At 44.2% G+C, this 12,923-nt stretch overlaps 1 protein-coding gene across 1 annotated transcript; it reads right to left on the bottom strand.

Annotated features, from left to right (window-relative positions):
* Positions 1 to 1,822: 1,822 nt before the first annotated feature.
* LOC116366147 (E3 ubiquitin/ISG15 ligase TRIM25-like) lies at positions 1,823 to 6,522 on the bottom strand. The gene is made up of 4 exons (XM_031818402.1): positions 5,860 to 6,522; positions 5,384 to 5,479; positions 3,363 to 3,596; positions 1,823 to 1,867 (listed from the first exon to the last, which is right to left on the bottom strand). Exons 1-4 carry the CDS (start codon positions 6,454 to 6,456, stop codon positions 1,823 to 1,825), a joined length of 972 nt encoding a protein of 323 aa, XP_031674262.1. The 5' UTR covers positions 6,457 to 6,522.
* Positions 6,523 to 12,923: the final 6,401 nt, after the last annotated feature.

Here is a 12,923-nt window from a genome sequence, read left to right as displayed (position 1 = left end):
AGAGAGAGAGAGAGACTGATAACTCTGGAGGAGAGAGAGAGAGACTGATAAACTCTGGAGAGAGCGAGAGAGAGAGAGAGATACTGATAACTCTGGAGAGAGAGAGAGATACTGATTACTCTAGAGAGAGAGAGGAGAGAGAGAGAGACGAGAGAGAGATGAGAGAGAGAGAGAGAGAGAGAGCGAGAGAGAGATACTGATAACTCTGGAGAGAGAGAGAGAGAGATACTGATAACTCTGGAGAGAGAGAGAGCAGAGCAGAAGTCACAATCAGATGAGCTCCTGCATTTTTCAGCATTTTCTTAAAAAAATATAGATTAGGAGTTAGATAAACTTAGATTTTTGTCAGGAACACATACTGGATTCTACCCTCTACAACATAACCCCTACTTCAAATCAAAACTTAAAACCTACAACCTGATTTTGGACGGAATTACGGAATCACCTGGAAGGTTCACAACTACCAAGATTTGTTTCTCTATACAGCAAATTCTCTGGAAAACAACAGAAACCTGAAAACACCATCCAACCTGGAACTGAGTGAGTAATGCTTAGTCTGAAACTATTTTTTTTTTCTCCAAAAGCCAAGAAGAAAAATACACAACATTACCTTATAAGGATTTCTAACTCTAATTCTAACATAATTCTGCCAAGCTTGATACAGCTTCAAATAGCACTGACGTGTCAAGTGAGAGGTGTCAAAGCTCATTAGCCCAACAATGGCAGGAGAGTCACACAGTCTACCCCAACCAAATGGAGAGGCCTTAGAAGCTCCCTCCCGCTGTTCAGAGGTAATTAAAATACAGTACCCTGTGCATGTAAAGAACGAGAAGGCAAGAAAAGATTACAAAATGAAGCTCCTTATGGAAAATCAAGAGACACTTTTTGCTGACTATTACAAAAATGGGAACATCAGCAACCTTATCTTCCACACAAACCATCCCCTGGCATGGCACAGTGCTATATTAGCACACTACCCCTCTGTTACGAGAGGGGGGATTAACGAGGGGTGGAAACTCAGAATACTTGACAACGAGGACTCTGAGTTAAGTAATATAAATATCTATAAGTCCGGAACAGTGATGGTACAGCGTAACCACAAACAGTTTCAGCTGGACTTTCACCTAATCAAAGAATTAGCTCAGCAGGAGAAACTCTCCCTTGATAAAGATACCCCCACCCCGAGAGGATCATACCAGACCTCTTCATTATGTAACCCCACAGATGAGCAACCCCCAGCGGAGGGTCAACCTCCCAGCACAGATTACCACTCCCTCATTGAAATGAAGGACAAATTCACCCAGCTGGAGATAATGCAGGTGGAGCTGGAACAGCAGGTGATTACACTTCAGTCAGCACAGACCCAGACAACAGTCCAGCACAACAACAGCCCCTTAACCAGACCCGGAGAGCTGGAGGTGGACAGAGACATATCTGCACTTTGGACAGTGGTGAGACAAATACAACAGGAGAAAGAGGAGCAGAACAGAGCACTAGAGGAGAGTATCAGACTGCTGGTGGAGGAGAGGTTGAGGGGGATGGAGGAGAGGGTGAAGGGGATGGAGGAGAAGTTGAGGGGGACGGCGTGTGACAGAGAACAACCCACTAGAGAGGTGGCCACCAGGACCTGGTGTTCCAAAAAAGGACCTGGTGACTGGACCTTTTTTGTAACACCATTATTTTGGTCTTACTGAGATTTACTGTCAGGACCCAGGTCTGACAGAATCTGTGCATAAGATCTAGGTGCTGCTGTAGGCCCTCCTACAAATTCCATCTAGACACTGTTGCCCTAGAGCACACAAAAAACTATACATACCTTGGCCTAAACATCAGCACCACAGGTAACTTCCACAAAGCTGTGAACGATCTGAGAGACAAGGCAAGAAGGGCATTCTATGCCATCAAAAGAAACATAAATTTCAACATACCAATTAGGATCTGGCTAAAAATACTTGAATCAGTCATAGAGCCCATTGCCCTTTATGGTTGTGAGGTCTGGGGTCCGCTCACCAACCAAGACTTCACAAAATGGGACAAACACCAAATTGAGACTCTGCACGCAGAATTCTGCAAAAATATCCTCCGTGTACAACGTAGAACACCAAATAATGCATGCAGAGCAGAATTAGGCCGATACCCACTAATTATCAAAATCCAGAAAAGAGCTGTTAAATTCTACAACCACCTAAAAGGAAGCGATTCACAAACCTTCCATAACAAAGCCATCACCTACAGAGAGATGAACCTGGAGAAGAGTCCCCTAAGCAAGCTGGTCCTGGGGCTCTGTTCACAAACACAAACACACACTACAGAGCCCCAGGACAGCAGCACAATTAGACCCAACCAAATCATGAGAAAACAAAAAGATAACTACTTAACACATTGGAAAGAATTAACAAAAAAACAGAGCAAACTAGAATGCTATTTGGCCCTACACAGAGAGTAAACAGCGGCAGAATACCTGACCACTGTGACTGACCCAAAATTAAGGAAAGCCTTGACTATGTACAGACTCAGTGAGCATAGCCTTGCTATTGAGAAAGGCCGCCGTAGGCAGACTTGGCTCTCAAGAGAAGACAGGCTATGTGCTCACTGCCCACAAAATGAGGTGGAAACTGAGCTGCACTTCCTAACCTCCTGCCCAATGTATGACCATATTAGAGAGACATATTTCCCTCAGATTACACAGATCCACAAAGAATTCGAAAACAAATCCAATTTTGAAAAAACTCCCATATCTACTGGGTGAAATTCCACAGTGTGCCATCACAGCAGCAAGATTTGTGACCGGTTGCCACGAGAAAAGGGCAACCAGTGAAGAATAAACACCATTGTAAATACAACCCATATTTATGCTTATTTATTTTATCTTGTGTCCTTTAGCCATTTGTACATTGTTAGAACACTGTATATATATATATATATATAATATGACATTTGTAATGTCTTTACTGTTTTGAAACTTCTGTATGTGTAATGTTTACTGTTAATTTTTGTTGTTTTGCACTTTATATATTCACTTTGTATGTTGTCTACCTCACTTGCTTTGGCAATGTTAACACGTTTCCCATGCCAATAAAGCCCTTGAATTGAATTGAATTGACAGAGAGAGGGACGGACAGACAGAGAGAGAGAGAGGGACGGACAGAGAGAGAGAGGGACGGACAGAGAGAGAGAGAGGGACGGACAGAGAGAGAGAGAGGGACAGACAGGGACAGAGAGAGAGGGACGGACAAGGACAGAGAGAGGGACGGACAGGGACAGAGAGACAGGGACAGAGAGACAGGGCAACATAATGATTGAGATGAATAGTTTCACATGAAGTTAATTTCATATCACATGTAACAAGACAGTTTAGTTACCTGGATGAAATGGATGTGATCCTCTGTGTGTGAGAGCTGCTCCAGCTCAGTGCTTCTCTTCCTCAGCTCAGCTATCTCCTGCTTCAGTTGCTCCAGGAGTCCTTCAGCTTGACTCACTTGAGCCTTCTCTTGGGCTCTGATCAGCTCCTTCACCTCAGAGCTCCTTCTCTCAATGGAGCGGATCAGCTCAGTAAAGATCTGATCACTGTCCTCCACTGCTGACTGTGCAGAGCGCTGGAGAGAGAGAGAGAGAGAGAGAGAGAGAGAGAGACAGAGACAGAGACAGAGACAGAGAGAGACAGACAGAGACAGAGAGAGAGAGACAGAGAGAGAGAGAGAGGCGGACATAGAGAGAGGGAGAGAGACAGACAGACAGACAGACAGACAGACAGACAGACAGACAGACAGACAGACAGACAGAAAAAAGCTGTTAAATTCTATAGCCACCTAAAAGGAAGCGATTCCCAAACCTTCCACAACAAAGCCATCACCTACAGAGAGATGAACCTGGAGAAGAGTCCCCTAAGCAAGCTGGTCCTGGGGCTCTGTTCACAAACACAAACACACCCTTCAGAGCCCCAGGACAGCAGCACAATTAGACCCAACCAAATCATGAGAAAACAAAAAGATAATTACTTAACACACTGGAAAGAATTAACAAAAAAACAGAGCAAACTAGAATGCTATTTGGCCCTACACAGAGAGTACACAGCGGCAGAATACCTGACCACTGTGACTGACCCAAAATTAAGGAAAGCTTTGACTATGTACAGACTCAGTGAGCATAGCCTTGCTATTGAGAAAGGCCGCCGTAGGCAGACATGGCTCTCAAGAGAAGACAGGCTATGTGCTCACTGCCCACAAAATGAGGTGGAAACTGAGCTGCACTTCCTAACCTCCTGCCCAATGTATGTTTTGAAACTTCTGTATGTGTAATGTTTACTGTTAATTTTTGTTGTTTTTCACTTTATATATTCACTTTATATATTATCTACCTCACTTGCTTTGGCAATGTTAACACATGTTTCCCATGTCAATAAAGCCCTTGAATTGAATTGAATTGACAGACAGAGAGACAGAGAGAGAAAGAAAGAGAGAGACTTGGACAGACAGGTACAGAACACCTCTTGGTATATAATATATATCTCATATCATCATTCAGAACTTTAAGCATATCTTTGGGAGGACGTCCAGCCTGTTTGACAAAGATAAACAAAGATTTTTTCTAGATCATTTCTAGCCTGGAACAGATAGTAAAACTACATTAAATACAACGTTAACTAGATATTATCTGTGTCATTTATAGCCTGGCACAGATAGTAAAACTACATTAAATACAACGTTAACTAGATATCATCGCCACATAACTTATGTCGAATTTAAAAGACACCGTTACCGTTAGTAACGTCTGTTACACTGTAACTTACAGGCAACCTCACATAAAAACCTATTGGTGAACAAAGCTTTGATTATGACCAAAGTCTATAGTAGTGAAAACTCTCTCTCTCTATTGTAACTTACCACACATTCACATCACTGCCTCGACATGAATGTGTCCTGTCAGAGCCGTTTCCTGTCCGTTAACTGTTAACAGGCTCGAGCCACAGCTTAACCAATGAGCTACAAGGTGAACTGACAGTCACGAGCGGTGCAGCAGCCTCTGCAGCAGCAGCCTCCCCCGGGTCCTAGTGCCCGCCCGGTAAGACGGTTAAGATGTGATGGAACGGTTGACGGAGAGAAAATAAATCACAGAGAAAATATATTGACTGATATATTGAATTGTTTAGGGAAGCTTTAGCTTTGGCTTTAATACATTCTCTCTCTGACTGGTCATGGTTACTCATGGTTATGTGATGATGTAGCCCAGTCGGTTACATGAACCAGTCTATTCTCTGAAAGGGGTCCAGACAGCCTGTTCCCAACAGTGGGGTCAGTGGGATTGGATAGGGGCCCCTCTCTCTCTCTCTCTGACTGGAGGGGAGAAGTGAAATGGTGTGTCTCCTCTGGTCAACAATACTCACCTTGAGAGACTCCACAGCCTGTTGGAGCTCCTTCAGCTCCTTCTCTCTCTCCTGGAATCTCTGCTGGACCTTCTGCTGACTCATCCCCAGCTGCCTCTGTGGAGAATCACTCTTCAATGAGCTATCAAGCTTTATTAGTCCAGTAGATCAATAGTATAGTAATGTGACATAGGACCCATAGAGAGGAAGGTCTACAATCCTGAGGAAGTCCCTTTACAATATTATATTATGTTGCTATGTGAATGATTATAGTTTTTATGGTAGGCCTACATGTATCAAGGGGTTGAGACTGAACTTTGGACTCATAAAAGGCCATTCAGAATGATAATAGTGTTTGACTTTAGAAAATGGTGATACATTTGTAGTAAACTCAATATACTCAAGGTTTGTGTTCATATTTGTGGATCCATTAATTATTAATAATTATTTAATTCTTTGTTTATCAGACAGTCACCAACAAGTTGTTCTGGTCTTACCTGTTTCTCAGTCCTCTCTGCTGCAGCTGACACTGTATCATGGCCTTTATGTTCATCCATCACACACTGATAACAGATACACTGCTGATCGGTACAACAGTAAACCTCCAGCAGTTTGTCATGATGAGAGCAGATCTTCTCCTGTAGTTGTGCGGTGGCTTTGACCAGCTTGTGCTTCTTCAAAGCAGGAGATTCATAGTGAGATTGGAGGTGAGTCTCACAGTAAGAGGCCAGACACACCAGACAGGACATGAGGGCTTTCTGCTTTCTGGTCCCAGTGCAGAAATCACACGCCACATCTCCAGGTCCAGCATAGCACAGAGCAGGAGGGGGAGCAGCCTGGAGTCCTGTCTTCTTCTGTTTCTCCACCAGCTCAGCCAACATGTTATTTTTCCTCAGATTAGGCCTTGGAGTGAAGGTCTCTCTGCACTGAGGACAGCTATAGACCCCTTTCAGATCATCCTGATCCCAGCAGCCCTCAATACAGATTCTACAGTAATTGTGTCCACAGATAGTAGTGACCGGCTCCTTCAGTAGATCCAGACAGACAGAACAACAGAACTGGTCCTGGTCCAGCAGATCTCCCTGTTGAGCCATTTGGACGGTTGTTCACTGTCACACAGACAGACGACACAGAGACTCAGATCAGTTTCGTTTCCACAGAAGAGAGTTTGTGGGGGGTGTGGACTTTCTGGTTCTGCCAGAGGGCTGGGGTTAGAGGGATGGAAGGAAGGAGGGAGAGAGAACTGCATGCAACGTTGAGAAGAAGGAGAGAGTGAGAGAGGGAGGGGTTAGAGAGAGGGAGGGGTTAGAGGGAGGGAGGGTTAGAGGGAGGGAGGGAGGAGGGAGGGAGGGAGGGAGGGAGGGAGGGAGGGAGGGGTTAGAGGAAGAGAGAGAGAGAACTGCATGCAACGTTGAGAAGAAGGAGGGAGTGAGAGAGGGAGGGGTTAGAGAGAGGGAGGGGTTAGAGAGAGGGAGGGGTTAGAGGGAGGGGGGTTAGAGAGAGGGAGGGTAGGGGTTAGAGGGAGGGAGGGGTTAGAGGGAGGGAGGGGTTAGAGGGAGGGAGGGGTTAGAGAGAGGGAGGGGTTAGAGGGAGGGAGGGGTTAGAGGGAGGGAGGGGTTAGAGGGAGGGAGGGGTTAGAGGGAGGAGGGGTTAGAGGGAGGGAGGGGTTAGAGAGAGGGAGGGGTTAGAGAGAGGGAGGGGTTAGAGAGAGGGAGGGGTTAGAGAGAGGGAGGGGTTAGAGGAAGAGAGAGAGAACTGCAACGTCGAGAAGGAGACAAATATTTTAGTTCCCAGGTTAGGACCCTTAATATTAAAGACTCAGATCAGTTTAGTTTCCTCAGAAAATAGTTTGTGCGAGGGAGAGGGACTTCCTGGTTCTGCCAGAGGGGAGGGGTTAGAGGGAGGGAACGAGAGAAGGAGGAGTGCAGAGAGGTAGAAGTTAGGTCTACTGAATCCTGTATGTATTGACTGATCATTGAGAATGATGGAACACTTTACATTACAGTGTGGTTATTACTGACAGGTCTAGGGTCAGGGTTAGAGGTACTACATTCAGCAGTAACCCTAGAATGGAACACTTTACATTACAGTGTGGTTATTACTGACAGGTCTAGGGTCAGGGTTAGAGGTACTACATTCAGCAGTAACCCTAGAATGGAACACTTTACATTACAGTGTGGTTATTACTGACAGGTCTAGGGTCAGGGTTAGAGGTACTACATTCAGCAGTAACCCTAGAATGGAACACTTTACATTACAGTGTGGTTATTACTGACAGGTCTAGGGTCAGGGTTAGAGGTACTACATTCAGCAGTAACCCTAGAATGGAACACTTTACATTACAGTGTGGTTATTACTGACAGGTCTAGGGTCAGGGTTAGAGGTACTACATTCAGCAGTAACCCTAGAATGGAACACTTTACATTACAGTGTGGTTATTACTGACAGGTCTAGGGTCAGGGTTAGAGGTACTACATTCAGCAGTAACCCTAGAATGGAACACTTTACATTACAGTGTGGTTATTACTGACAGGTCTAGGGTCAGGGTTAGAGGTACTACATTCAGCAGTAACCCTAGAATGGAACACTTTACATTACAGTGTGGTTATTACTGACAGGTCTAGGGTCAGGGTTAGAGGTACTACATTCAGCAGTAACCCTAGAATGGAACACTTTACATTACAGTGTGGTTATTACTGACAGGTCTAGGGTCAGGGTTAGAGGTACTACATTCAGCAGTAACCCTAGAATGGAACACTTTACATTACAGTGTGGTTATTACTGACAGGTCTAAGAGAAGATGTTTTACAATCAGAGTTCTTTGTGTCTCTTCTTAGTCATACAGATCCCCCACATCTTATAGGTGGACGGGGTTATGAACATATACAATACATTATTTCTGAAACCAGATGAAATTAAACTGTCTTTCAGCAGGAAAAGCTTCTCTAATAATCCTAACCATGGCTGGGTGTCTTCAGAGACTGAGAGGTAGAGAGACACACTGTCAAGCTGACAGGTATCCTAGTGGTTTAGAGACTGAGAGGTAGAGAGACACACTGTCAAGGTGACAGGTATCCTAGTGGTTTAGAGACTGAGAGGTAGAGAGACACACTGTCAAGGTGACAGGTATCCTAGTGGTTTAGAGACTGAGAGGTATAGAGACACACTGTCAAGGTGACAGGTATCCTAGTGGTTTAGAGACTGAGAGGTAGAGAGACACACTGTCAAGGTGACAGGTATCCTAGTGGTTCAGAGACTGAGAGGTATAGAGACACACTGTCAAGGTGACAGGTATCCTAGTGGTTCAGAGACTGAGAGGTAGAGAGACACACTGTCAAGGTGACAGGTATCCTAGTGGTTCAGAGACTGAGAGGTATAGAGACACACTGTCAAGGTGACAGGTATCCTAGTGGTTCAGAGACTGAGAGGTATAGAGACACACTGTCAAGGTGACAGGTATCCTAGTGGTTCAGAGACTGAGAGGTAGAGAGACACACTGTCAAGGTGACAGGTATCCTAGTGGTTTAGAGACTGAGAGGTACAGAGACACACTGTCAAGGTGACAGGTATCCTAGTGGTTTAGAGACTGAGAGGTACAGAGACACACTGTCAAGGTGACAGGTATCCTAGTGGTTTAGAGACTGAGAGGTAGAGAGACACACTGTCAAGGTGACAGGTATCCTAGTGGTTTAGAGACTGAGAGGTATAGAGACACACTGTCAAGGTGACAGGTATCCTAGTGGTTTAGAGACTGAGAGGTATAGAGACACACTGTCAAGGTGACAGGTATCCTAGTGGTTTAGAGACTGAGAGGTATAGATACACACTGTCAAGGTGACAGGTATCCTAGTGGTTTAGAGACTGAGAGGTATAGATACACACTGTCAAGGTGACAGGTATCCTAGTGGTTTAGAGACTGAGAGGTATAGAGACACACTGTCAAGGTGACAGGTATCCTAGTGGTTTAGAGACTGAGAGGTATAGAGACACACTGTCAAGGTGACAGGTATCCTAGTGGTTTAGGAGACTGAGAGGTACAGAGACACACTGTCAAGGGTGACAGGTATCCTAGTGGTTTAGAGACTGAGAGGTATAGAGACAAGTCAAAACATCTGGCTCTTTCCATGTCCAAACTCTTATTCTATTCTAGTCATTATATGATATTGTATTATATAATATGATGATATATTACATCCATAGAATCCACTCAGTGTAATAATGACAGTGTATTGTGTACATCGATTGAATGGTTAGGACTCTCTCTCTGGAGTCACAGTTTAAATCCCAAGAGACCAGGAGACCTAAAGGAAGCATTCAACACTGCATCCCTTCATCCAGTCATAGTAAACTAACTGCTGTCTGTCTGTCTGTCTTGTCTGTCTGTCGCTGTCTGTCTGTCTGTCTGTCTGTCTGTCGTCTGTCTGTCTGTCGGTCTGTCTGTCTGTCTGTTCTGTCTGTCTGTCTGTCTGTCTGTCTTGTCTGTCTGTCTGTCTGTCTGTCTGTCTGTCTGTCGCTGTCTGTCGTCTGTCTGTCTGTCTGTCTGTCTGTCTGTCTGTCTGTCTGTCTGTCTGTCTGTCTGTCTGTCTGTCTGTCTGTCTGTCTGTCTGTCTGTCTGTCTGTCTGTCTGTCTGTCTGTCTGTCTGTCTGTCTGTCTGTCTGTCTGTCTGTCTGTCTGTCTGTCTGTCTGTCTGTCTGTCTGTCTGTCTGTCTGTCTGTCTGTCTGTCTGTCTGTCTGTCTGTCTGTCTGTCTGTCTGTCTGTCTGTCTGTCTGTCTGTCTGTCTGTCTGTCTGTCTGTCTGTCTGTCTGTCTGTCTGTCTGTCTTCTGTCTGTCTGTCTGTCTGTCTGTCTGTCTGTCTGTCTGTCTGTCTGTCTGTCTGTCTGTCTGTCTGTCTGTCTGTCTGTCTGTCTGTCTGTCTGTCTGTCTGTCTGTCTGTCTGTCTGTCTGTCTGTCTGTCTGTCTGTCTGTCTGTCTGTCTGTTGACACAGCCAACTTCTCTGCTGTGGTTGTTGTTGCTGCTATCAGTGTTAAGGTCAAGGTACAAAGTGATTGACCTCCCTCTGAGCCATATACAGAGTTCAACCCCTCTAAACATGTCATCTTTTATATCCTATATTGTATATAGCTCTGATGTCACTGTCCTTAAACAACTTGTCGTGTCTTAGGCTATGCCGGATTAAGTGATATGACATGGTATTCTATAAAATGATTTCTCCGTAATTAATATTACCTGATTGAACTGATCATGTAAATGTAATTAACTAGAGAGTCGGAATAAACTCTTAAAGACCTAGTAATATTTGACATCAATAGCAGTCAATATCAATCGTCATCTTAATTCCGTCTCATCTGAAAGTTGTAAATTCTTGGTTATCTACACGAACCCTGGCTAACAATTTGAATCAGCAAATACAAAATTGGGTTTAATTATTTATTTACTAAATACCTAACTAATCACACATACACACAATGAATCATACCTTGATTACATATTAGGTCATAAAGGAAAACGTCCCTAGTGGGCGGAACAGATATGACAGCTGGTTACACAAAGAGAGGGGGGCTGGGTTTGAGTGAAAGAGCGGGAAGACTGAGGGACACAGGGAGAAGCTGTGCTATCGTAAATACAGCATCTGATCCATTCTAAATTCCCGCCCATTTGGAAAAGGAAAATGCAATAAATATTTACTCTGAGCTGCGCTTCGGTAGGTTGGTGGTAGATGGAAGACCGTGTTGCCCAACCGAGTCCTGTGTCCTTTGAAGAATGTCTCTGCTGGTAAATTGAATACGGTGTAGTAACGTCGTTGTGTGGTAGACGGGATACTCTGTCTGTTCTTTCCTAGCCCACATTTGCAGCTGCTGTTGCTAACTCAACGGCTAGGAGGTATCCCTTCTGTAGTGAATAAGAGTTCAAAGTTCATACCATTCTGACATCGTCATCCTAATGTACCCGGAACAGGAGGTTACATTTTTCCTTTATATAGTGGAGGGAGAAGGGTGTGTTTTCATAGTTTTTTACCCATGTCTCTTCACAGGGGCTTGATTGAGCAGAGCAGTAACCTTATGAAAACACAAAACTCTCATTTGGAGGCTAAAATTACATTTCATTTTTTCACCAATAATTTTATATTCAAATATTTAAATTGAACAACAATTCCAAGTGAATCCGATAACTACAATGTGCAGACTTTCCACTGTAGAGTTTCTGTCATCCTGTCATTGATGAGAATGTCTCAGATGACAACCGAACTGACATCATATTCATTAAGTACCACCGCATATGTTCAATTGTTCGGATTACCAGAATATAGTTCATTTCCCTCCACCTTCTGATGTTCCCAGAATCTCTATGTTAACCAAGGGATTTTCAAATGTCACATCAGTAGGGTAGAAGGAGGATAAAGGGGGAAGAGGTATTTATGACTGTCATAAACCTACCCCAGGTCAACGTCATGACCGTACGCAAGTATAAACACCATGGGACCATGCAGCCGTCATACCGCTCAGGAAGGAGAAGCGTTCTGTCTCCTAGAGATGAACTCACTTTGGTGCGAAAAGCACAAATCAATCCCAGAACAACAGCAAAGGACCTTGTGAAGATACTGGAGGAAACAGGTACAAAAGTAACTATATCCACAGTGAAACGAGTCATATATCGTCATAACCTGAAAGGCCGCTCAGCAAGGAAGAAGCCACTGCTCCAAAACCATCATAAAAAAGCCAGATTACGGTTTGCAACTGCACATGGGGACAAAGCTCATACTTTTTTTAGAAATTTTGGAGAAATGTCCTCTGATCTGATGAAACAAAAATAGAACTGCTTGGCCATAATGACCATTGTTATGTTTGGAGGAAAAAGGGGGAGGCTTGCAAGCTGAAGAACACCATCCCAACCGTGAAGCACAGGGATGGCAGCATTATGTTATGGGGGTGCTTTGCTGCTGGAGGGACTGGTGCACTTCACAAAATAGATGGCTTCATGAGGGAGGAAAATTATGTGGATATCTTGAAGCAACATCTCAAGACATCAGTCAGGAAGTTATAGGGCTGACTACTGTCCCCTTTGGAGGAATTGCGTGCCCATAGTAAACAGAAAAAAAATCTGTCCAAGATTGCTAATATATGCATATAATAATTATTATTGAATAGAAAACACTCTAAAGCTTCTAAAACCGTTCAAATTATGTCTGTATGTAAAGCAGAACTCTCAGGGCAGCCATTCTCCCAAACTCTCTCTTGTCATCATGAAAGTTGGGCCAACTTTGACGTCATCGCCCCCACCCTTCCCAACCAGCTACAGAGAACAGGGTACAGTTTCTATATCTTCAGCGCGAAGTCTCCTTTCAGTGGGGCCTGTCATTGTGAGAATCGCACGCTCGCACGACTTTTGGCGGGCTGAAACCTTCAGGTCACGCGAAAATACATGTACTTTCATGTGCACGTCTGGTCCAGAGCTCTCTTTCTTCCAGGACCAAACGATGTTGTTTTGTCTGTTCGATCGGTTGCATTAAGAAGAAGTGTATCTTTCTATCTATATGTAGAACATGTATATTTAGTCAAAG

The sequence above is a fragment of the Oncorhynchus kisutch genome, unplaced genomic scaffold, assembly GCF_002021735.2.
Source record: "Oncorhynchus kisutch isolate 150728-3 unplaced genomic scaffold, Okis_V2 scaffold1362, whole genome shotgun sequence".
In the NCBI taxonomy this organism is placed as follows: domain Eukaryota; kingdom Metazoa; phylum Chordata; class Actinopteri; order Salmoniformes; family Salmonidae; genus Oncorhynchus; species Oncorhynchus kisutch.
Note: the sequence above shows the minus strand (reverse complement) of the source record. Positions and strands in the feature narration are given on the sequence as shown.

Bases quoted from the DNA above. Each gene is read 5' to 3' on its own strand.
- LOC116366147 (XM_031818402.1), bottom strand. From the start codon at position 6,456: ATGGCTCAACAGGGAGATCTGCTGGACCAGGACCAGTTCTGTTGTTCT. The intron at 5,480-5,859 runs GTAAGACCAGAA...GATTCTCCACAG, and splicing joins CAGAGAGGACTGAGAAACAG to AGGCAGCTGGGGATGAGTCA. The intron at 3,597-5,383 runs GTGAGTATTGTT...CTCTCTCTCCAG, and splicing joins AGGCTGTGGAGTCTCTCAAG to CGCTCTGCACAGTCAGCAGT.